The 23,369-nt window shown below is 37.3% G+C and overlaps 1 protein-coding gene across 4 annotated transcripts in view; it reads left to right on the forward strand.

Annotated features, from left to right (window-relative positions):
• The window catches only part of MTA3 (metastasis associated 1 family member 3), a 134,694-nt gene that overhangs the window by 77,694 nt on the left and 33,631 nt on the right, over positions 1-23,369 (forward strand). For all 4 annotated transcript variants that reach the window (XM_050315242.1, XM_050315243.1, XM_050315241.1 and 1 more), the window contains exons 12-16: positions 2,058-2,182; positions 3,242-3,393; positions 3,894-4,116; positions 12,799-12,885; positions 18,103-18,249. In XM_050315242.1, coding sequence (XP_050171199.1) covers positions 2,058-2,182; positions 3,242-3,393; positions 3,894-4,116; positions 12,799-12,885; positions 18,103-18,249 — 734 coding nt within the window. The remainder of the gene's footprint in view (positions 1-2,057; positions 2,183-3,241; positions 3,394-3,893; positions 4,117-12,798; positions 12,886-18,102; positions 18,250-23,369) is intronic.

A 23,369-nucleotide genomic window follows, 5' to 3' on the forward strand; every position in this document is an offset into this window, starting at 1 on the left:
AGAGGTAGCACACAGCCCCAAATCTTTCACCTTTGAACAAATCCTATTAATGCAATCTTGTTTTTTTCTGAGGGGTATTTAGTCTGGATTTTTTTAGATTTAAAGTCGATGCTATATCTGCTTTTGTTAACATGTAGTTTACAGAAACAAGATGTAATCCCTCTTTCATATTCATAATTTCCTCAAGATTATAAGAAGAGAAAGGATTACAGTTGACATTTTTTTAAGCTTTCTGTGGATATATTCAGTTTACATATATGTGAAGTTCCTGTTATGAGTGTTTGTATAACAGAAGACTGGAATACCAAAGGAAGTACTTTGCAAGGCTTTCGGTGACTTGTATAAATTGCATACAATAGAGCTTCATTTCCATATTTCATACAGACTTTTCTCTCCCAAAAAGATGTAGTAATGCTAACAGTAGACTGTTAAATTCACTGGTTTAGCCTCATGTCTGAAGAAATTTTGTGAGTTTTGAAGCTCACATCTCTAATAAGTGGCACTTTAAAAAGAGAGCTGAAAACTCTAGTATGAGTGTTCCACAACCTCTCAGAGAAGTGGCTGCTTTAGGAAAACCATATGGTGCTCAGTCTTTGCATAATGCTTTTTCAATTTAATTTCCTTGGTCTGTGTAGGCAATTCAAGATTTTCACCAATATGTTCACTGTAGGGACTAGCTGTATTGGATGACAAAGCGTGTTTTGAAATGATGGATTTTTGAGTTTTTATCTTACTGCTTGTCTTTTGCTTCCATTTCAAGGCAAAATCCCTAGTCTACAGTAAGAGGGTGGTAGGACTTCTCATGTCTTTTGTTAACTGTGCAGTCTGGGGTGGTGGATCACTAATGCTGTTTCAAGACTGATTTATTGCATTTGAAATCTGAGTAGAATTGATTCTCAGAGCTGAGTACCTTTTTGAACTTGATCATAAAGTGTTTCCTGTAAATGTGAGGTTCCGTGCTCAATACCTTTCAATTCATGGCTTTTCTGGAAGGTAACTAAGCAACAGATCATAATGTGGGAGACTTAATTGTCTCTTGATCCCTTCTCTTGCACTTTGAGCCCAAGGTACTTGATAAAGAGTATGTGGAAATTGTAAAAGTGTCTCTTGCTGCATATAGTGAAAACAGAGAAGGCAGGAGACAGACTTATTGGTATTTGAAATAAAGACTTGATACAGGAAAGGTTTCTTCTGTTAGTCATTTTAACTAATCTTGAATAGATTTTATGTTGCCTAAAATAACAGTTAATCATCTTAGGAATCAATGTATCCAGCCTTGCCTTATATTGAGAGTAATTAACATGCACACAGTTGAAGCTTTGAAAATACTGTACTTAACCTAGTGAGGAGTGTATTAACCATCTCTGAATTAACTGACTTGTGAAATTCTACTTCTCTAAAGTATTAGTAGTTACAATAATTGCAACAATAATAAAGTATAATAATATTTAAAAAACCAAACAATAATATCCAAAACCAGTTATTGAGCATCTCAGAAAGTTGTTTAGAACAGAACCCAGATAGAGTAACCTGGTATTATATGGGAAGCTTTACCAGGATTATAAGACATTCTCTTTTACTGCAGTTGGTGGGAAAGTGTGTACTTCTGCTTGGAAACAGGAAGTTTTTTGACCCTCTTCTAGGGTGGAAAACCTTGTCATATTATAGGCAGTGTTACTGCTCTTGCTTGCTATACTTTGGACAAAGTCCAGCCTCAACTTTTAAAGCCTTATCTTTTGACTAGAACTACCTTCTTAAATCCTGTGCTGGGTCAGACTTTTTATTAATGCTTTGACCCTGACACTTGGTCTTTTGCTAGCTTGTCAAGTAACTTAGAACATGTGAGCACACTAAAGATCTGTAAACTGGAGTATCAAAGCAGCTTTTACATATCAGGTCTCTGAAAATACTAGAGGAGTACAAAAATTAGTCTTGCTTTGGAGCAGATTTTATACATGTGTCAACAGACATCAGAATTACAGAATTATATTGCTTGTTTTCGTGTTGACTAACCAGTTAGTAAAATCGCCTTTTTTTTCATTTATTTTTATTTTAAGCAATAAACCAAATCCCAATCAAATATCCAGCAACAATGGGAAACCTGCTGCAGTCAATGGAGCAATGGGAGCCTCTTACCAGGCACAGGGCTCAGTAATAGGTCGGGCTTGTGAAAGCTGCTATAGTAAGTGAATATTTTTTATTTAATAATTCAAGAGTTTGGGTTAACTTTGATATATGCTGTTTTTTAAAACAAGTACATGTACTTTTATTTGCATGCTATAGAGGATAAGTTCCCATTACTTCTGTGGCAGAAATAACTTTAAAGTTATAACTACCTTCAGTATATTAATTAAATGTCGATATTCAAATCCACTTTATTTTTTTCTTTTAACATTTCAGAAAGTACAGAAAGATTGTTTTATAATATGATGGCATTGATATGTTATTCCTTTACCTTCAGAATACTGGATTCAAGTTAATTTTTGGTTTTTCTGTAAGGATGAAGAGGTTTTGAGCTGGGTTTTTTTTGGTTGGTTGGTTTTGAGGTATCTTTCCCCCTGTGTTGTTGTTGGGGGGCAGGGGGAGGGTATGTTCGTTTTTTCTAGTATTTAGTGTGTTTCTGATAATTCTTGAAATAGCAGCCTTCAACAGAGGTTTTGTGAGAATGAGATATAAAAAATCCAGAAATGGAAAGAATTTAAAAGGCCTGCTGTATAAGAGTTCCTTGCTTATCATTCCTATGGCTGCCCATGTCTTAAACAACAATTAAATTAAAAACATATTTTGTGTATAGAAGGTTCCAGTTCTATACTTAGTTGTTTTTCAAATCATATTTTTTAAAGAATAGTTTTCTTATGAAAGATTACAAAAAGAAAAGAGAAAAGGTTAAATTAGTGTGTCCTGGGTCTCCACATGCACAGGGTAAAAATACATATGCATCTTCAAGGTCAATAAAGGATGTCCTTATCCTTTTTGAATGTAGATCTTGACTTATAAGTATTCAATTTGCATGACTTGAGCATTTCCAAAATTTCCATTTAGAGTTGACTTCTGTGGTGCTTTTGTAAAAAATAAAGCAACTAACAATTCAAGTTTTTATTCTCCGTGTCAAATGTATTGAACATTTATCCATGCAATGCTCTTATATTTTGGCCATATTTAGCCACCTGTTACAGCATTTGGATTTATTATAGTGAATGTAGCATGCACCAGTTCACCTGTGCTCTTTTCTCCTCTTTAGCTCCACAGTCTCACCAATGGTATTCTTGGGGCCCTCCTAATATGCAGTGTAGGTTGTGTGCATCTTGCTGGATTTACTGGAAGAAGTATGGTGGCCTGAAAATGCCTACACAGACAGATGAAGATAAACTATCTTCCAGCCAACCTACTGAGGTAGGATTGTGTAGATGAACTTTGCTAAAATGAAACATAGGGCTTTGACAAGTCTACTGTGATCTGAGTATTTAGTGGAAAGGGGTTTTTATGTATGTGTTCAACTTTGGTTGAATAAACCTCAATTTTTTTAATCCTTTTCCTGTGTTTAAGTAGAACTGTAAAGTGTGCAGGCCCTACTATGTCTTTATTTGACTAAGCCTTAGGTAAACATCTGCTTCAGGCATTTTTGGTGGACAAATGTCATTTTCTCAATCAAATGGTGTGTTATGTATGAAAATGTTACACTGACTGTGCAATATCTCATCTGGAATGGCATTATAAATCCATTCTTAATAGAGTTCTCTACTCTGTGTTTTACAGCTTCCTACATAGGCCCCAGATTTTTGTATAGTGCTTATACATATTATTTTAATAACCTTGAGAATTTGTCCAAGTTGTGGATATTTTAATGCTGTAATTCAGATGTACCTGTTTAAATTTTTTGTTCCTTTTTGTAGGAATCGCATGTTAGAACTCACATGTCCCGGCAGGCCACACAGGGAACTCCAGTTCGTAACACTGGAAGTCCAAAGTCGGCAGTGAAAACACGTCAAGCTTTCTTTCTTCACACGACGTGTTGGACAAAACTGGCCCGTCAGGTCTGCAAAAATACCCTCCGGCTGCGGCAGGCAGCAAGACGTCCCTTTGTCCCTATTAACTGTGCTGCCATTAAGGCAGAATGTAAGATGTTTTTTTAATTCTTAGTTCTGTGTGCTGTGCTCTCCACCTGTTTTTGTCTTTTAATTTTATTTTCTTTTTCAATAAACATTTCTTGTCTATACACTTTTGCTTTTCATTTTTTTTTTCATTTGTCCAGCATATCACCTATACATTGGATTTCTGGCTACCTTGAACAGATTTAGGCCAGGGAAACATTTCAAATTAATTAAAAAGGGGAAAACTGTTATCCCTTACAAAAATTGCCATTAAAAAAAGTGGGATCAGGAAGGGGATATCAATACCAGGACATAAAAAAACATGCTTCCTACTAGGCATTGTGAAAGAAGTTTGCTTCTATTGTATTGTTGTATTGTTCATTTATTCTTTCACTGAGCAGAAAGTATAGATCTGAACATCTGCTTTTTCTCAGTGAGTTGGTAAAAGAATCAGGAGCTGGGGATTAGCTCAGTTGGTCAGTGTGGTGCTGATAAACCAAGGTTTGGGTTCAATCCCTGTATGGACCATTCACTTAAGAGTTGGACGCAGTGATCTTTGTGGGTCCCTTCCAGCTCAGAATATTCTGTGAAATCTGTGAAGAATTTAAATGTGGTGTGTAATACAGCCCCTTGTCACTGTGATGATCAGGTGGTGGTGATAGCCATGTTTATTATTACATCATAATTACGTCATTTTAGTTTTGTCTGTTCCAGCTTTAAATTTTAGTCTTAAATAAAATTCTGTATTATGCTAGTTCTTCTTATAACAAAAATATAAAGAACTGATGAATTTGCTAGTAATATGACAAAAGGATATGAGTTATTGTAGATAGCAACAGTAAGTCTCCTCATGTGCATATGTGTGTTAGTTCTGCTGCAAAGTCATTGAATATTTCAACAGCTTTTGTACCTGCGCTAAGCACATTGTTTTACTGTTCATGCTGTCTGGTTATATGTCCTAGTCTTCCACAGATACGGTTGATATCGAGCAGATGCTTGATATTCCAAGATGAGCCATCCTGGCTCATAGTACTGTCAGTTGTATTAGAATTGAAGAGACCTTTTTAGAATATAAAATTTTATAACCATGCTTACTAGATAAATGCCAAATGTTTTCCCAACATATTTAACTGGGATACTGATGATGTCAGTGTTGATTATAAGAAGTTTACTCCATGGGGGCTTAAAATTTGATTTTGAGTAATTATTTTCCTTTTATGTACTTTAACATCAGCTATTATTCACATACAAACTCTTCACCTGCTTCTATAGGCATCCAGAGCTTGGTGAATATTTCTGTTCATTGTCCTTGTCTAATTTTTTAGTTGTCCTTTTGGCCATTTTCTTTCTTCTTTTAAACCTATGCAAGTCAGGAGCAACTTCCAGATTTAAGGAAACTGTGTGTCCACTGTGTGAATAAAATGAGTTGTACTTCATGGAAGAAGTGTGTCTAAAGGTGGAGTAGGATTATATTTTTAATTCTCAATCCAAAGTAAGAGTTACTTTCTGAGAGGGAAGCATTATACCTTTAAATTTCTGTTTATTCTGAAGCATGGGGGAAAACTTATAATTTCACTTGAACCTTGATTCTTTTTGTCCATATCCCTGTTTCTTCTCGCCTACTGCAGTAACAGAATTCAAAAAAAGAAGAAATCTTTGGTTAAGGAGGAGAAAAAATAGAAGAAAAAGGTTTCATTCAATGGTTAGTCATCATACTAGAACAAGTGTTAAATACACAGTTCAGCTTTTAAAGAGAGGAGTGAAAAGCTGAGCTTTGCAGCCGGAAACATTCTTGTATCAGACTGGCATTACTGCAAGTGCTTCCTCTTTGTTTCTTAAAGTGAAAAAGTGCCACATCAAATTAACAATGAGCAAAAAGATTTTTTTTTCCCCTGTAGTCTCTGTCTTTCACAATTCTTTTTGCTCAAAGCAATTTTTGGACCTTGCAATTTGTCTTTTCGAATTCTGATGCTTCCTGATTAGACCTAACATAGATTGAAGAAAAGAAAAAAGTCACACTTGCCAGGGTTTTTTGAACACAACATTAAAATAATTTTCCAATGGTGGAAACCAGATTATACCTCAACTAATATAACTCACTTTTCTCTGTACACACACAGAGATATACACACACACAGGCACACACTCACACATTCTGTTTCTGGCAGTCTCTCTCTCGGAAATAATTACAGTGTTCTTACCTGCATTGTCATTGCCATATTCTTGGTCTACTAAAGATAAATAAGTAAGTAAATAAAAAAAAATGGTTTTGTAGTTTTATTCCTGTACTTAGATCTGGTGACCTCTACTCGGTGCACTCTGTAGATTTTAATGTTAGAACTAAATAGTCTCTCTTTTCCTGAGAATACCCTGAATCTTTTTCTAAGGTTATCTTGAAGCAAGTAATTTAAATTTAAATTTTTAAATGAGGTACTAAATTAACAGAAATTATCTCCTAATCTGAATCGGAGGAGTAGTTACAATATTGAATTAATATCTGTAAGTTACAGATAAAGTTACAGATATGCTTAGATAATAACCTGGCCAGAGTAACAGGTCACTCATGATGTGATATGTTATGAGATGGTGTTAGGACATTCAAGACCTGATTTGGAATTTGTTTTCCAAGTTGTTGGTGTGCTGAAACTTGAATCTAATGACTGCTTACATGCTATGTCAGACTCACCTGATGCTTTGTGTGTGCCAAACCAGTTCTTGAAACTGTAGCTGCGTTTCACAATTTTATTGCATTAGGCACTATAACAACACCAAGAAACCATAAAACCTGAAGATGGAAGGATTGGCAGGGCACTTATGCCACCAGTGTAACAGGTTTTATGCCACCTTGGTCTTGTGTAATTTGTTGAAGTGCCAGGTTGTAAATGAAACTAATTCCCAGTTCTGAGAAGGACTGTCTGAACCATCATGTCAAAACTTACTCATAATGATAATATAATAATAATAATATAATAATGGCCAGTCTTCAGCGAGCGAAGATCCGGGGAAGGTCTTTACACCTTCCAGCCTGCGCATTGGATTTTTTAGGTGAGACACAGTGTGCGCGGAACTGAGCCCACCCTTTAATCCTAAGGTTCATCTGCCGGGGCCAAGCGAGCTTGGACAGTGGCAGTGAGGTCCTCAGGACGTAGATGGGTTGCCTTTAAGGGCTAACGAGCTCCACCTGCTCGGGAGTGTCCCTGACCAGGAATCGAACCCAGGCCTCGGCGGTGACAGTGCCGCGCCCTTAACCACTAGACCACCAGGGGCTCCCAAACTTACTCATAAAATAGATAGATTTTTGCATTCCACCTGAATGCATCTGCAGATACTTCTGTTGTCTCAGAGGAGCGTGAAAGCCTCTGAGAACGCTAACCTCAGGCCCAACCATCTTTTAGGCAAAACCAGATTTCGACTGAACATTTTCTATTATTGTAATTCTGCCCACATCAGCTCGCTCAGCCCATTATATCCAGTGGCAGAAAACAAGGTCCTATTTTGTGTTCTTTATTCCCTCGGTTAGTATAGAGAATCAGATTTTTCTCATTAATGAACCCTATAGCATGACCCCTGCTCAGATACCAGCAGGAGTAGTGGAGATGGCGACCAGGAGGTTGAGAAGGCACAGCACCTCCTGCTGGGAGCACAACCCGTCATGGAAACTTCAAACTTTGTTCTGCCTGAACATAATCAACTCTCTGTAGTTGTTGACAATAAACTTGTCTGATGGATTTTCAGGAATAATTAGAATTGGTGAACTGCTTTGGTAAGAGGAAATTCTAAGGCTTTAAATCTCATGCACTACCTACCTTTTAGTTTGAATACATTGCCTGTTTTTTTAGAAGGTGAAGCAAAACTATCCCGTCTGTGGAAGGTCTCTTAATTAGAGGAAAGCAAGGTGGGCATTCTTCTCGACAGTCACTAGCAAGATTGGATCTGTTCCCAGCTTACAAGCAGGTTGATAAATGCCTGGCAGTGAGCCATGTGTCTGCAAGCATTATTACTTCAGCGCAGGGATATTTTGATGGATTGTTTTATTCCACTGTTTGGATATAGCTTTATCAATATAGATATATGTATTAATTATAGCAAGTTAAATCTGGATAACTACGTGCTGTCTGTGTAGACATGATTGTCGAAATGTTTTCAGTGCATGGTAATAATATTGCCTGTACAATATATGTAGTTAGTAGGGAATGGGTATACTGCTCATGTAGAAAACTTATCATACCTTTGAATCTTCAGATTTATTACAAGTTTGGTACACAGGACTTGCTTGTGATCTTGTTTGATGAAACAAAGACAAGTCAAAACTAGGTAGAATATGCAAAATGTTACTGATTTGTCTTTGTTAGCATAGAGCTTATGTTTTACTGACATAAAACTACCCATTCATCTGAAGTGAGTAGCATTTATGGGTATTCTTCCACAAACTGTGTTTTGATTTTGATAGCTGCAGAAGAGTTTTTGGCTGCATCTAGGATGAAAATATTTTCCTCCATTATCTTTGAGTACAATTTGTGCCACATTTTACTATCCAGAAAAATAATGGAAAGAGCATGCTATTTTTTCTCCAAAGTTTCTAAGAAGAATACAATTCAGGGAATACAGAGGGCACAGTACATTCAATAGATAATCAGAATTTTGATAGAAGGATGATGAAATGTCAGAGACAAATAACTTGACAATGAGAATCTAAGAGACCTACAAATTAGTTTGAAAAAAGGGAGTCATTAAAAAAGTACTTTCAGATCTAAAAGCACAACCTCATTTGCTATCATCTTCTTCAAAGCATTCATGATTTCATTCACCTCTGTAATACCCACAATAGTCTTCACTTTTCTAGGTTAAGAACTTGGTCTTTTCAAAACCTCATTAAGAATGTTTCACACTGTGGTTTGTAATGTTGTTTCCTGGTGTTTTTCTAATAGTACTGTATCTTCTTTAGGGTTATGGTGCACCAAATTATGTGCACTTCAAGATACAGATTTCCCGTAATTTTAGAGAGTGCTGACTTCATGAATTCCCTTCTGCTTGGTGATGGTGTAGAACCCATCGTTATGTGTGTATGTTACAGGCATTTTACCTCTTAAGAATTAATTTACATGTGGTGTTTGATGCTGATGATATCCATTGCAATCAGTTTTAGCTTTGATTATGCTCAGACATTTCTTATCAGGAAATTTTAACTCTCTAATCACCTCTTTTCCAGATGTTTTATATGTTGAACAGCACAGATCCTTTGGGGATTACGTAGACAATTAATTTTAATAAGGTTCCAATCCCTGAAAAAGAACTTTTACCCTGTAACATCTGGGCAGCAGAGGTCTTTGGTGACAGAGTTTGTTAAAAACTCATTGAAATGCCAAGTTGGATGCCAGATCAGCTGCATGTGTACATGTCACGATCCCTTCAGAGGATCCTGGCAGACTTATGACGCTGGCAGTTTCTGGGTTACAGGATCATGTTGTATGTAGGAGGGGACACCTGGAGGTCTCTAATCCCACCTCTTGCATAAAGTTCATGTGCTCATGGGCCTTTTGTCCAGATGAGCATTTTGATCTCCAAGGATGGAGACTGCGCGACTTCTCTGGGCACCTGTTCCAGTGTTTGATCAATCTCTGGGTAAATAATCTTTTCCTTAAGTCTAACAATTTCCTGTCTCCCAGCTTGTAGCTGCTGCCACAGAGAGCAGAGGTAGGTTATCCTATCCCTGCTTTCCTCTGAGAAGGATCTGGTTTGGTGTGTCTCTGCTCCACTGCTAGGAGGTTCCAGGGGGCAATCAGGTTTCCCCTCATGCTTCTTGTCCCAAGGCTGACCAGACCCAGTCCCTTGGACTCTGTGTATGTCCTGTACTCCAGCTCCCAACCAGTCTGGTAACTCTCCAGCAGATGAATGTGGTCCAGTGTGTCCATATATCTTATGTAGTGGGGATCCCAGAACTCAGCATGGAGTCTGGCTATTGTTTCACACGGGCTGAGGGGACATCCATGGCTGTGCTGGGTGCACGTGTCGTCCTTCTTGTGTCAAGGATACAACACTGAGTCATGGGAGCACATTAAACATGTTTTCCCCTCTGCAAGGTCTTTGTTGGCTCCCTTGATGTTTCCATATTTAACTGTGTGCCTCTATTAATAGTGCAACCCTTTTGCCACTCTGCAGACCTACTTAGTGAAGAATGTTATCACATTTGCCCTGTTTTTGTTCTCTTGAGTCAAGACTGTTTAAGCATTCATTAAACACCAGCAGTGTATGTCCTCAGCAGAATTCCACCTGGTCCTGGTAACTTGTTTTTATTCATTAACCTGTTCATTTGAAATATTTCCTATGGAGTCTTTGTTGTGACGCAGTTCTCATACTTTCCTCATAAAATTATTTTGAAAGTGAGTTTAAAGTGCTTCTGTAGTGAATGCTGATGCAAGGAATGCAATCAGCTTTTCTGCTGTGCCTTTTTATTTCCTGATGATTTTCCTCACACGTTCATCACCTTTTGCTACAGGCACTAGCACATTTTGTGCTTTTGCTGTGTTTGAAAAATACACTATGAAATATAATACTTCTTTTTTAATAAACACAATGTTTCTCTTAGCTTCCACTATTTCACTGCTCTTAGAATTTTATTGCATGTGGATGCTCGTATTTGATTTTAGGACTTGTTTTTTATTTAATGGTTTTACACTTGAGAGTGATGCACAACCTAACTTCTGTGGTTTTCTGTGTGTTGTGCATAGAGATCATAAACTGTATTGCACTTTGTATGGGAGTACCATATTGTGGATCAAAGTTTGCTGCTGTTAAAAATACTTAACAGCTTTAATAAATAGGTGTGCTTTGTGATACTCAGCTTTGGTGAACGTGCTTTACCTCAAGCATGGAAATTGTGCTGTCTTTGCAGTCTGTATTCCCAGTTACCATATTAATACATCTCCAGGATTTAATGCCTTTTTTTAAAGTGAAGACACGTAGATGGAAAATGTTCTTGCTAATTACTTCTTAGGCAATGCTTTGGTATTCTCAAAGTAACTATAAAATACTGTATAGCTTGTTCTTGTTTTACTGAGGGAGTCAGTGGAGAGACACCGTTCTACCCTGTCACTTAAAATACTTCAGGTGTTGCAGAATATTAAAAATATTCAAGGCACCAGGTTTGTGCATTTTTTCCCCCCTATGTAACAGTATATTTTGTTATTTAGAGAAAATAATAAAGTGCTTTGTGTACTCAGCATTAAGGCTCTGGAAGCTTTGGGCTGCCCAAATACCAGTTGGCATTTCCAGAATCTCAAGTAGTTTTCCACATATATTGAAGTAAGCTGTACATTGTCTGCTGCACTGAAAACATCTCTGAACATCTGAAATATTTATTTCAGTAATTGTCTGTGGATTCAGAACCTTCATGGTTTCTGCACAGAGCTCCATAAAATATAAGATTATAAATAATTCTACATAGTGTCTTATCTTCTTCCTGTGACTGTGTACTCCATCTCATGTGCTGGAATGAAGGAAACATGAACAGTTTGATAAAACACAGGGCGGATTTGTGATTATAATCTATTTATAATGTGTACCTCCTGTAAAGCTTGTTAGGAAATGCAGATCTGCATGTGTGAAACCTGTACAAAGAAAGGAGTACAGGTGGGTAGGTATTTGTGTGATGTAATTCCATGTGAGAGAATTCTCAATCTACACAATCACCATAGGAGTGCAGTTTTGTATAGAACAGGATACCTGTGTTCTAGGGATACTGGAAAATCTGTATGGGGATTTCTTATGTGCTCTTGGAAGACAGATAAACAGAGTCATTCTGAATAACCAAAAAAAAAAAGTAACATATTTCCAGTAGTTTTGGAACTATTTGCTGAAACCTAGTGCCTTGTAAATTTTTGCCTTAAGCTGATTGACTTCACTGTCTAAACATGAACCTCTTCATAGTAACACTTTATGTTTGGGACAAACAATGGAACCTCTGCTTGTGTATTCAGAGTGCCTTTAGAGGTGTGAGTTCATAGCAGTAGCATGAAATTTAAGGCAGTTACTGCACTGCTAGTTTTCATGTGCTTTGCAGAAAGTTACAATCCTTGAGATCTTTGAGCTTTTCAGTACTTGGTTAGAACTGGCCACTTTGTTCAGAAGTTTACCATGAAGGAGTTGCTTTGGTTGGTTGGTTGTTTTTATCCTCAAGCCATGATAACCCCTGTGTTCCATTTTACTTATTAAGCATTATGTGAATCACCATTACGCAAGTAAGACATGACAAGTCAGTAGTGCCAGCTTTAAATCCTTACCTCTCTATTGCCCCATTTAGAGACAAAGAAGCTTGTAAAAAACAATAAAAAATTCAATGTAAATTATTTTTAATAGCCAGAGCTGCATTTCATTTAGTGCTCATGCTTTCATCTGTGTTTCATTTGCATAGCTGGCTTTTCATTTGCTTTGTAAGCAAAAAATGCAATCAAAATGGTGGTAAAACTTACATTAACTTTTAAAAAAAAAAGAATAATCATAAGATCACTTGCATGATTTAAAGGCACATCCTGCCTTTAAATATCCATCATTATAAGTATTGATTTAAAAAAAAAAAAAGGACAATATGGGCTAAAAGGAAAAGAGAAATTTGTGTCAAAAAATGCAAGACAGAAAGTGGTTGGTGTGTCCTAATTCTATTTGTAATGGTAAAAAAATTAAACTGAGTTTTATTCTTTAAAATTCTCAGATGCAGATCGACATTGTGAACTTGCTGGAAATCCTCTGAAGATTAAAAGCACCAGAAAACCCCTGTCATGTATCATTGGGTATTTAGGTGCGTATCTGGCTCCAGAGAATAATGAACCAAACAAACATTCAGTGTGTACTGATGCTTTATAATCCTGTGTGGATAGAAATAGGGATTTATGCTTTGAGAAACAAAAAAAAACTCTGAAGTTAACAAAATAAAAATAATGATGGTCCACGGTCAGTTGCACAACTGCATGATTGAACTTGCAGGATGTAGGCAGAAGTTCTTCTGATACTGGTTTAAAGTGTCAGAATGAAATCTGATCTAATTTGGCACGTGAAAAATAGTCTGATAGTCTAAATGAAGAAAATAACTGCTCAGAGGGGAGATATTTAGTGTGCTCAGTGCTGCTCTACTGTGCCCCTTGAATCCAATAGCAGTGCTATATATTTAAAAGAAGGGCACCTCAGCCACACCAAGGCACCAATCTTGTAATCTGATGACCTAAGTTTAAAAGGTGCAGTGAGATCTGCACTGAGGTCACAGCCAAGAGGACAGTGAACCCTTCAGTTAATGGAGAGAGGAAAATTCTAGTAATAGTGATTCCTTGCTAAAACAAGTGAAAATTATTCTCTTTTCAAGGAACTATCACTGACTATTAAATATTTACACAGTCATGTAAGAATTGTGATAACCCAGAGGCTGTTAATACTCAAATGAATATAGAAATCAAACCATTGATCAGTGAATAATTCTGCTGTTAATTCCATTATGCAGAAGTGAAGCTGAGTATCGAGCTCAGTCTAGATATTTTGCTCAAAATTCCATCAACAAGAGATTTTTTTGTACTAGAACAAAGTAAACAGTAACAGTCTCATGCCTTACTGAAACCAAAATTAGCTATTAATGTAGTTACATCTGCTCTTCCAGAACATCAATTTTATCAAAATCCTAACTTCAGAAAACTGTATAACGAAGAATTAATACCACTCTCGCTGAATTTTGATCCCTGTTGCCCTGGAGTTTAAGAAAAAAGCCAGTGATAATTTCCTACAGGCATCCTGGCTGTATGTGTTACCTGTGCTGAAAGGACTGCTTTGGTTGACCTGAGGGAGCTGTGGTTGTAAGGGGGGGAAGATGACAAGAGATGGCTCATCCAGTTGACCTGTCTGTGCAGTCAGAAGAAGAAATGGTAACATGGGTAAACTTAAAAGACACTGCATGTTTTTAATGCCTTGTTATTTAGTCGTTGAGGGAGCATAAGGGTGTAGGTTTGATGGGAGTAAATGCATGAACAATGTCAGACAGCATTTTGCATACTTAGGTGAATGTGTGGTAGAAGATTAACAGTGCTAAAATATACCATTTATTTGTAGAGTCTGCTTAGCATTTGATTGTATGGGAAGTGAAGGTATTCCACTGCAGTTGAAGGCAAATAATGTGTTGCAGGGATATGAAGTGTACCCAGTGCAGCTGAATACGTGCATCTGAATTAGCTCTATAAGGATGACAAGAAAATGGCTTTTTGTTTGCCATTTAGCTTGATGGGTTTGTTCTTTGTTTAGGGGTTTTTTTTTTCGGTTTTGTTTGTTTGGTTTTTTGTGTTTGTTTTTTTTTCTTTTTCTTTAGTTTGTGATCTTTTTTTGTTTATTTGGGATTTTTGCATGTTTCAGCAAACGAGTAACGCTTGAGTTATTTTTCTCATAAAAATGAGTATTAAATATCATGTCATAGCTTATACAGGGAGGCATTTGTTTTCTTTTTACAATTCCTCCCATGCCATTTGCACAGGCATTTATTGGCATACAGTTAACTGTGTGTCTCAGGGCACTACTGTTTTCAACCTTTCTGGTGATGCAGAGAGGATTTCAGTGCCCTGCACATCCTGGGTCATCATTTACTTTTAACCCTGTTCTGCTTCTTGGCTGCCAGTTCCACAGATGAGGCAGGTTAAGCATTAAAATTAGGCCCTGTCCTCCACAGAGCTAGGGCTAATCCCCTCTAATCCCTTCAGTCATCACTGTGCTTACTAAAACAAAGCCCCTAAGGTGAACCCTTGGCTAATTAAATGTCCTTTGTTACCTCCTAGTTATGAGGAAACCAAGCTCACATTTCCAGCTGTGATACATGTTGAGGAGATGAGATGAGAGAGAGGTGCAGCTGCTTAAGCACCTCTGGAATCCAGGATGCTTATTTAAGTGACTCAGTAGGAGACTTCAACTTCTCTTTGTTTGCTTTGAGCTTTTTTTTTTTTTTAGTCTACTGACATGAGTGGAAATGGGAGAACTTTTTGGTGTTGTTTTTGTTATTCACTTGTTTGAGGCTGCATTTTGGTAATCTGGTCCTCTAAAATGGTTTCCTAATACGTTGTTGAAACATTGTTTCTTACTCCTGTCTTATTTTTATGTAAGAATATGGCCAACTGATTATTTGTTATGTGGGTAAAGGGATAATTTGGGTAATTTGGATGCTATAGTCATTTCTCTTGAGTTAGCAAAAGGTGCGGATAGTTAGAAGATTTTCAGTGAATTACTAGGCAATAGATCAAGGATAAGAGCAGCAGGAATTAAAAGATTGATAATTACTATTATTCCATAATGAAATTATACAATGGGATAATATAATTTAGGTGAAACCACTGAAATGCCTCATTACACTTCTCAGGTGTGATGAAATATCTGGTTAGAAAGTGTTGATCTAAGGCATGAAAATATTTGAAGGAAGTCTATACATAGAGGAGGAGTGAGTGTGAGGTGTAAAGACCCCAAAGGAAGGATTCAGTCCATTCCGAAGTGTCCTGGTTGCTTAATTAAACTTCTTTTTGGAACTTAAGTATAGAGCTTGTTCTTGCTACCTTCCTCTACTGCAGAAAGAGTCAACCTTTGTGGTAAACTAATGGAGGATTAGTGACTGCTGAACTAAGAGAAGTTGAAGGAAGGAAATGCTTTCTTACTCAACTGTTAGCTCACTCTGAAAATGTAGAAATGCATCTCCTATATGCTGTAGATGGAAGGAGCTTGAGTTCTCATATGTTGACACAGCTGCTTGGGATTATTGTGGCTGCTGCTGGAACTCTTGGGCAAATAAAATCATATTTTAATGGTGTTAGCCCTGAAAATTTACCATTTCCTTCAGAAAATTGGAAAAGCTTGCCAAATGAACATTTTAGAATCCAAATTCCAATCATCTACAGCAAATGGCACAAGTGTTTCTATTTCAGTTTAAAGTTTTGCCTTAACAATCAGTAATGTTCATAACATTAAACATGCCTCAGTACCCATTTTAGTAAAGAAGCAAAATACAAGATGGTTGTTCCCTACATCAAGAAAAATGGGACATGTTAGAAATCTGCTGCGTGCTTGGTGTTCTTAAACTTTTTTATATGAAAAGCAGATGCATACTGCAGTGAATGTCAGGAAGAAGCTTTCATCTAATTAAGAGGTGAGAAATTTGGTGACACTAAACTAGCCTTTAGCTGCACACCCAAATCTACAAGACTGCCCTGAAGAGATCACCTGCACCCTCTCTCTCTATTTGCCTTTGCATTACCCTTATCTAACCCTCCTGAAGCTTCTTGTATGAGGGTGCTCATGCTTTGAGAGTGCATTTGCAAGCTCCAACCGAACCAGTGGTGAACAATTAAGCAAAGTCTTTTCCAACGTGAAAATTTGTTGGCGTTGTCTCCTTCTGGCGTGCTGTTCCCAGTACAGCCTGACCAAGTCACTGTGACCATCCTATTCCTTTCCACTCCTTTGGATACTGATGAAACTGTTGGGCCTTCTCACCTTTATGTACCTACCTTTTAAAAGTTATCACGACTTCTCGTGGCTCACCCCCAGACTCCCCTGCAGCCGTGGCCAGTTCCCTGTGGGATGGGCAGGTTGGGTACCTGCCAGCTGCCCACGAGGGCTCGCCGTGAGAGCGAGAGCATGAGGTGGGGCAGGCAAGTGCTTGGATGTCAGGCTTCCTTCAGAAGTGCCAAGGAGGAAAAACACGTTATTGCAATGGACTTTGACTTTATGCAATGGTTTCTCTTCTTCTACAATGATAGCTGTGAATGGTAGAGGCTGGAGAGCCTTGGATATCTGGCCTCACTGTAGATTTTGCTTATTCCCAGCTTCTGTGCTTTTTGCATACAGAAAAGCAGAAAGAAGCACTCTTCAGGAGTTGTAAACCTGGGCTGCATATGAGAAAGTACTTAATTTTTGTCTTCTGATCTTAGCCCCCTTGGGCAGCTCACTCTCCTGATGTGTGTCCCAGCCCCTCTGCCCTCATCTTCTCAGCCCAGAGGTGAGACAGAGGTGTCTTCTGCTGCATGGGGACATCAAGTTGCTGGTGTAATTGGGCTGTGAGTGCCTCATAAGCTGTGCAGTGCTGGCAGCTGGTGCTCTGTGGATGTGTCAGAAGGACAGGACCTGCCCTCAGGCATCTGCCTTCACACACGAATTTGGTCTGCCCGAGGTTGTGCACAGTGGTGGCATTTTGAACCCAAATGTGTGATGGGAATAAGTTAGTTGGCTCAGCAAATTCCTGATGAAGAACAAGCAGACTCGACTGAGGCTTCCTTTTGCTACTTTTGTCTGGCAGATAACTAAGAAATTTCCATACAGCTGCATCAGCTCTTGGCAAACACAGCAGCTGCCACCCTGAAGTGTGCTGGCCAGATGCACTTTGCTACCTCTTACCCTCTTTATTCCTCCTTCTCCTACTGTATGAAACATATTAGGATGTTTGAAACTCCCCAGTAATGACTGTATTGGAGTGTTCCTGTTGCAGTTTTGGGTAGTTTGAGCTGCAGAGCCCTACAGTGGTTGGCCCTCTGACTCCCCTGCACCTTGTGACTTCTGTGTGGGAAGATTCCTTAAAGCTTCTTATTGTGAGAGAAAATACTGAATAGCTTGAGGTGGTTTCACTATAGTAAAATGCTTTTATTTCCTTGCTAAAAAAATCTGTAGGCGTGTAGCTTCAATACAGACCTCAAAAGGGTAAGAAAATAAAAACATAGACCTGTTTCAGATGGTTTTATGTTTATTACCTCTTCAACTTCTTAAATCCTTATACGTCTACACCACAGTATTAAACTTGGTTAATCTAAAGTGATATAGATTTTTCTTACTTGGAGGACCTGTGGGTATGAAGACTTATGTCTGAAGTGTTGTTCAAGGTCCTATAAAGACACAAGTGCAGAAGAAAATTTCCTTTCACTGAAAATCAAAAGCAAATTTAATATGTGAAATAGACTGGTTTCCTTATTTTAAAATCAAGTACATATAATTTCTCTCTCTCTTTTTTTTTTCTCAGAGATACATCCTGCTGTGAAACCAAATGTAATCAGGTCAACCCCAAGCCTTCAAAGTCCAAGTGCAAAACGATTGCTTGCACCCTCCAATCACTCTTCATTAAGTATTTTGGGAAAAAGAAACTACAGCCATCATAATGGTCTTGATGGTATGTGAAGGAATATAAAAGAAATACTCTTTAAGTCTCTGAATTGCAAAACTTTCTGTGAACCTGAAATGACATTAAATAAGAGCGTACAGAGTTAAAAAATGTAAGATAGGGATAGTATGTTTATCACATCGATGCAGTGAATAGTGGTGCTTGTTCATTGAACAAGGAAATATTAATGTCCTCTCTTACAAAAACTCCATTTACCATTTTTCTTACTAATCTGACGAAAAAAGGACAAAAAAAAAGAATAAACCAAATTTGATGAAGGCAGAGACACAGTGTGCTTTATTTTTATGACTCAACCCTTTCCCTTGGCATCCTGTTCCAGTGCTGGACAACCCTTTCAGTGACAAAATTTTCCCTGATATCCAACCTAAACCTCCCCTTGGAGGGGATATAACTTGAGGCCACTTGACATAACTTGAGGCCATTTCCTCTTGTCCTATTGCTTGTTGTCTGGGACAAGAGATTGACACCCATCTTGCTACAACCTGCACATTTCTACTTCAGAGAAGACTGTAGCAATAAGATCAAGGTAAACATTATTATGATTAAGTCTCTCCTCACATCCCTGTAAGGGGGCATGCTTGGAAACCTGTACATTTTTTTTTTCTACTTAGTTCTCTTCAAAGGAAAGCATGTATAAAACCAGTCATTAGCCACACTGATTAGTTTGTATCAGTCAGCTAACTGTGTTAAGGCAATTTGCACAAAATAACATCTAATTTGAAAAATCACTATTGAGAATTGTAAGTCATTGCTTTAGGAGATAACTATTTTTGTTATCTATTTTCCATGAAAACAACATACTGGAAAGCATATATCCTAAATAACTGAAATCTGTATTATTTTAGTGCAAAAAAGTCTATTTTAGTACTTGAAAATGGTTCTTATCCTTGCCCATTTCTTTACTTAAAGATGGTGAAGTGCAAATAAAATGCAATGAAAAAGTAACAAACCGATAGTAATGATACTCAACAGCACATGTCCTCTGTTCCTTTTGACTTAAAAATTTTTGACTATAATATTTACCATTTACCTAGTCCTCTGGTTCTTGGTAAATATAAAATATATATTTTTGGTTGTAATTCATCCAGCTTCTCTTCAGAACACAGCAAACACTCAGTGACCAGATCAACTTGGGAAATGGCGGTTTCTGTGTAATTTCCCTGACCACAGTGTGCTATTTGTGCAGTGAAAGGTTTTGCCAACCCCCAGAGTTTTTGTGTTACTATAAATATACTAAAAAGCTGTTTTGGTTCCAAAATACAATTGATTGCTTAAGGGTTTATTGCATTGTATCAACTAACAGTATCCAGAAAGCCTGCTAATGGAGGTGATGACAGATTCTGTCTTTCAGTGTACGCTTTGATGAAATGAACTAACAAAAAGAAGCACAGGAGACTTATATTCTCTCATTTCTTACTATTTTCATAATGTTGTTGACATGTCTGCGTGTTCAAGTTTACTTTTTTTCCCACCAGTATTAGGAATTTGTTGTAAGGCAGCCATATAAATATGTTTACTTAAGATATACAATAATTTATAGCATTCAAGTAAATGTTGTTTAGGCTTGTGCAAATATATATTTAGATTAATTTAAGTCAATCTTACTGCCTAGGTAAGTAACATATTTTGACAGAATTTGTTATTAAGCAAATTAATAATTATTGGTTTAGAATATAGCAGTGCATTATGGAAATGGCACTTCTTTATGCCTCTATGGGGAAGTGGGGGAAGATTGAGAAACATCATTAATATTTAGTTAAGTGCTTTTAAGAATAATAAACAAGAATATGATTAGCATTTCTTATAGGAATCTTATGTTGGCTTTGAGTTTTGCTTTTAACCAATGTAGCACAAGATTCTGTGCTGAGGAGTCAGAAATTTCTGACCACGACTGCTCCATCTTTATCAAGAATGATGAGGGAGCTCATTTATCTCTTCATAAACTCTTCCTAAGCACTGTGTATGTATATGTATGTGTGTGTGTGTATGTAGCTAGACAGATAAAGGATTTTTTAGATTTTTGTGTCCCTTGTTGTAGGAGGAAGACTTTTGCTGGATAGTATTAGAAAAGTGGTTTTTGTTTTGTTTTCAAACAGCACCAAGTCTTTCATTCTGTAGGATGTAGTGAAAAATGCCATAAAGTGGTTTTGGTTGGTTTTGGTTTGTTTGTTTTTTTTTTTTCCTGTTCTGGAAAAAACAAGTCACAGTACTTTGGGAAATTTTTGTGTAATAAGCTGATTCTTTTAACTACTCTGAGGTGCAGTATTTCAATTGCTGCTGAAATTAAAGCTAGCATAAGATATTTAAATGGTTTCTGCAGTTGGAGACAACCTCTTTCAAATGGGAAAATTCCATCTTCAGAAAATCACGATGCTGCAAAATGTTACGTATATCCAGTTTTATGTCTGGAGTTGATTATGGGAAGATTTAGGTGTGACTGTGAAGTGCTTTGTAGATATTTTGAATCTGATCTTTAAATTACAGTGTCTGAAATTATTCTGAGCAATTACTTTCACCCACAATCTGCTTAACTGCAAGCAGCCGACTGTCCAAGTAGTCGAGTTTCACGTCAGCCTATTGTTTTGGCAGGGTGAGTAATGATAATTTCGCTTATAGTATTTGGAAACATCAGGTAGAGATATTTTACATGAGAATAATCTCCGTCATCTGGCACACATTTCCTTGCCTTGACGTGCATCAGAACCAGAATATCCACAGGACGTCCAAGATATCAACATCACTAATGAGATACAGAAATCAACCAGTGCCTGTTGATACCAATTGCGTGATTTGTGGGCAGAAATAAGAGAACTGATTGTTCATAGACGAAGAGACTTGAATCAACAGCCCTGATCCTCCTCTGTCCAGATCTTTACTGCTGTATATCAGGCTGAGATGTTCTGATACCTTCAAGAGAATTCTTTCAACAGTCAGATTTCTGTTCCTGCCTATACTGAAGTGTGCAGCAGATACATGAAGTATCTAGGAATGAGGCAACAATTTTGGGCTCTGTTTTTCTAAGATCCCACATATATCTGGCCCAGAAAGATGAGGTGACTGGCAATTGGCAAAGGGAGAAAGACCTCAAAAAAATGTACCTTTTCTCTCAGCTGATTTTTTGGTCAATCCTTCTCTCTCTGCTTTTGACTGATAGTGTTGGCTACTCAGAAGATAAGCGAGGAAGAAAGGCTTATTCTTCAATCATATTTTACCATGGGGAATTTGAGACTCTCATTTGACAAACAAATAAAAATGTAAGCAGTCTAACTGACAAGCAGGGAGACTGGAGCCTGTCCTACTGCAAATTTTCTTGGAACAGAAAAAACAATTCTAATATGTGCTTCATTGTGTGTTCACATAACCCTGTGTGAGAAGACATTACAGGAAAGGAGTTTTCACTGTAGAATGGATTTTTTTCAGCACTGTTGTTTTTTCTCAAAGATGTCTGATTGTTTTTATCACAATACAACTTTTTGATAGAGGTGGAGATGTTTGGCTGGGGTGGCAGGCTATAAGCATGGATTGCCTACCAAAAACATCTGGCACTCTATTACTTTGAATTTTCTTTTACACAGTAAGAAACTATAAACCTACCAAAATTGTTATAAACCTCATTTAACATGCCAGTGATTTCCAACTGAAAGAGAAAAAATGAGTTGTGATAAACAAGATACTATGTGAATTCACTTTTACCATTTCTTCCATGCTGAAACACAAAATATGAATCATGCTGAATTTTATATACTCACTCTTCCCAAAAGTGAGAAACAGTCAGTTTTCCCTCTGAAGTTTACTTAGGACACCTGCATTCTATTTTTGGTCCTTGACTGAGCCAGAAAACGTTTTCAAATATTTAGCTACAGATCTCTTGTTCAAATGTGTGCACTGGTATTGATGGAAATGTGAGCATGGAAAATAGATCTCAGGAAAAGTTGTTGTTGTCTTACTCTCATTTACTGGAGAAGCAGAGGACTATGAAAAGGGTGTTTTTGACTCTTAGTTATTTCCCCAAATACATTACTATTATGCTTATATGAAGACGTTAAAAACCTTGTACTACCTTTCTCTACAAAGTCATTGAAACCATCTCTGACCCTCGAGAGACTGACCTAACAACCTTTTTACTTTTAATTTTTGCAACTTGCACAAGAGTAGCTAATTTCTATCTATTTTCACTGTCTGGTTGAAAGCAATTTTAAATATTTATTGAAAAACTAAAATGCTCTACAGCTTCCATTACTGTGGTCAGTATATTCACTTGCTTCTGCAGAGGTACAAATGATCAAACTGAGGATGATGAACTAGTGACAGAGCCCAAGTAGTGTGCCTGGAAAATGATACAGGCCTTAATTAACCCAGGATGTTACTGTTGACATTGTCAATCATTTATAGAACTGAGCTATGCATCTCATGCTTGCATGTCTCAAATAATTTTTTCCCCCCTTATTTAAATTTTTGTATTATAAAACAATGAGTTGATGATTCCCCACTTCAGTCTTCATTCCTCCAACCCCAGCGATACAAATGGTATTGTGACTTAACACAAAAAATAATCACCTAAGAGGAAAACATTTTTGACCAAAAAAATAAACCAGAAATATCTTTCCCCCCTTGAATTTCTTAAAATCGAGAAAATTATTTATTATCTTAGAATGATAAATGTGTGGTGATCATTTGCCAGCATTGAATTGACTTTACCGTTATCTCCCAAGTATTTGAGATTCTTTGATTACAAATAAAAGGATAGTCTTCCATTCTGAAGTGTCTGAAGACTGCCCCAACTGCAAAATGTTTTTCAGTGGGAGAAGGTAAGTAGTGAAGTACTTGGGAGGAGCAGAACCATTTCTGCAAACCCACGTTTTCTTGAATTTCCTTTGGAAAAAATGGTTCCTAAGCATTAGCGTAGCACTGTGTTGTGGATTTTTTAAATATGGAGAGAGATTGTTTTTGTTTTGTCAGAGTCAAAGTACAATTTCCATTCAACTGAAATGCTCAGCTTTACTGTGTCTTGAGAAATGGGAGTTATTTCCCAGGGTGTTAGCACACTAGGAAATTGCATAAGGGACTTTTTTTTTTTTTTTTTTTTTTATTTCCTTTCTTTCAAAAAT

This window comes from Myiozetetes cayanensis, unplaced genomic scaffold, assembly GCF_022539395.1.
Source record: "Myiozetetes cayanensis isolate MyiCay16 unplaced genomic scaffold, myiCay2020 scf2-11, whole genome shotgun sequence".
Lineage (NCBI taxonomy): Eukaryota > Metazoa > Chordata > Aves > Passeriformes > Tyrannidae > Myiozetetes > Myiozetetes cayanensis.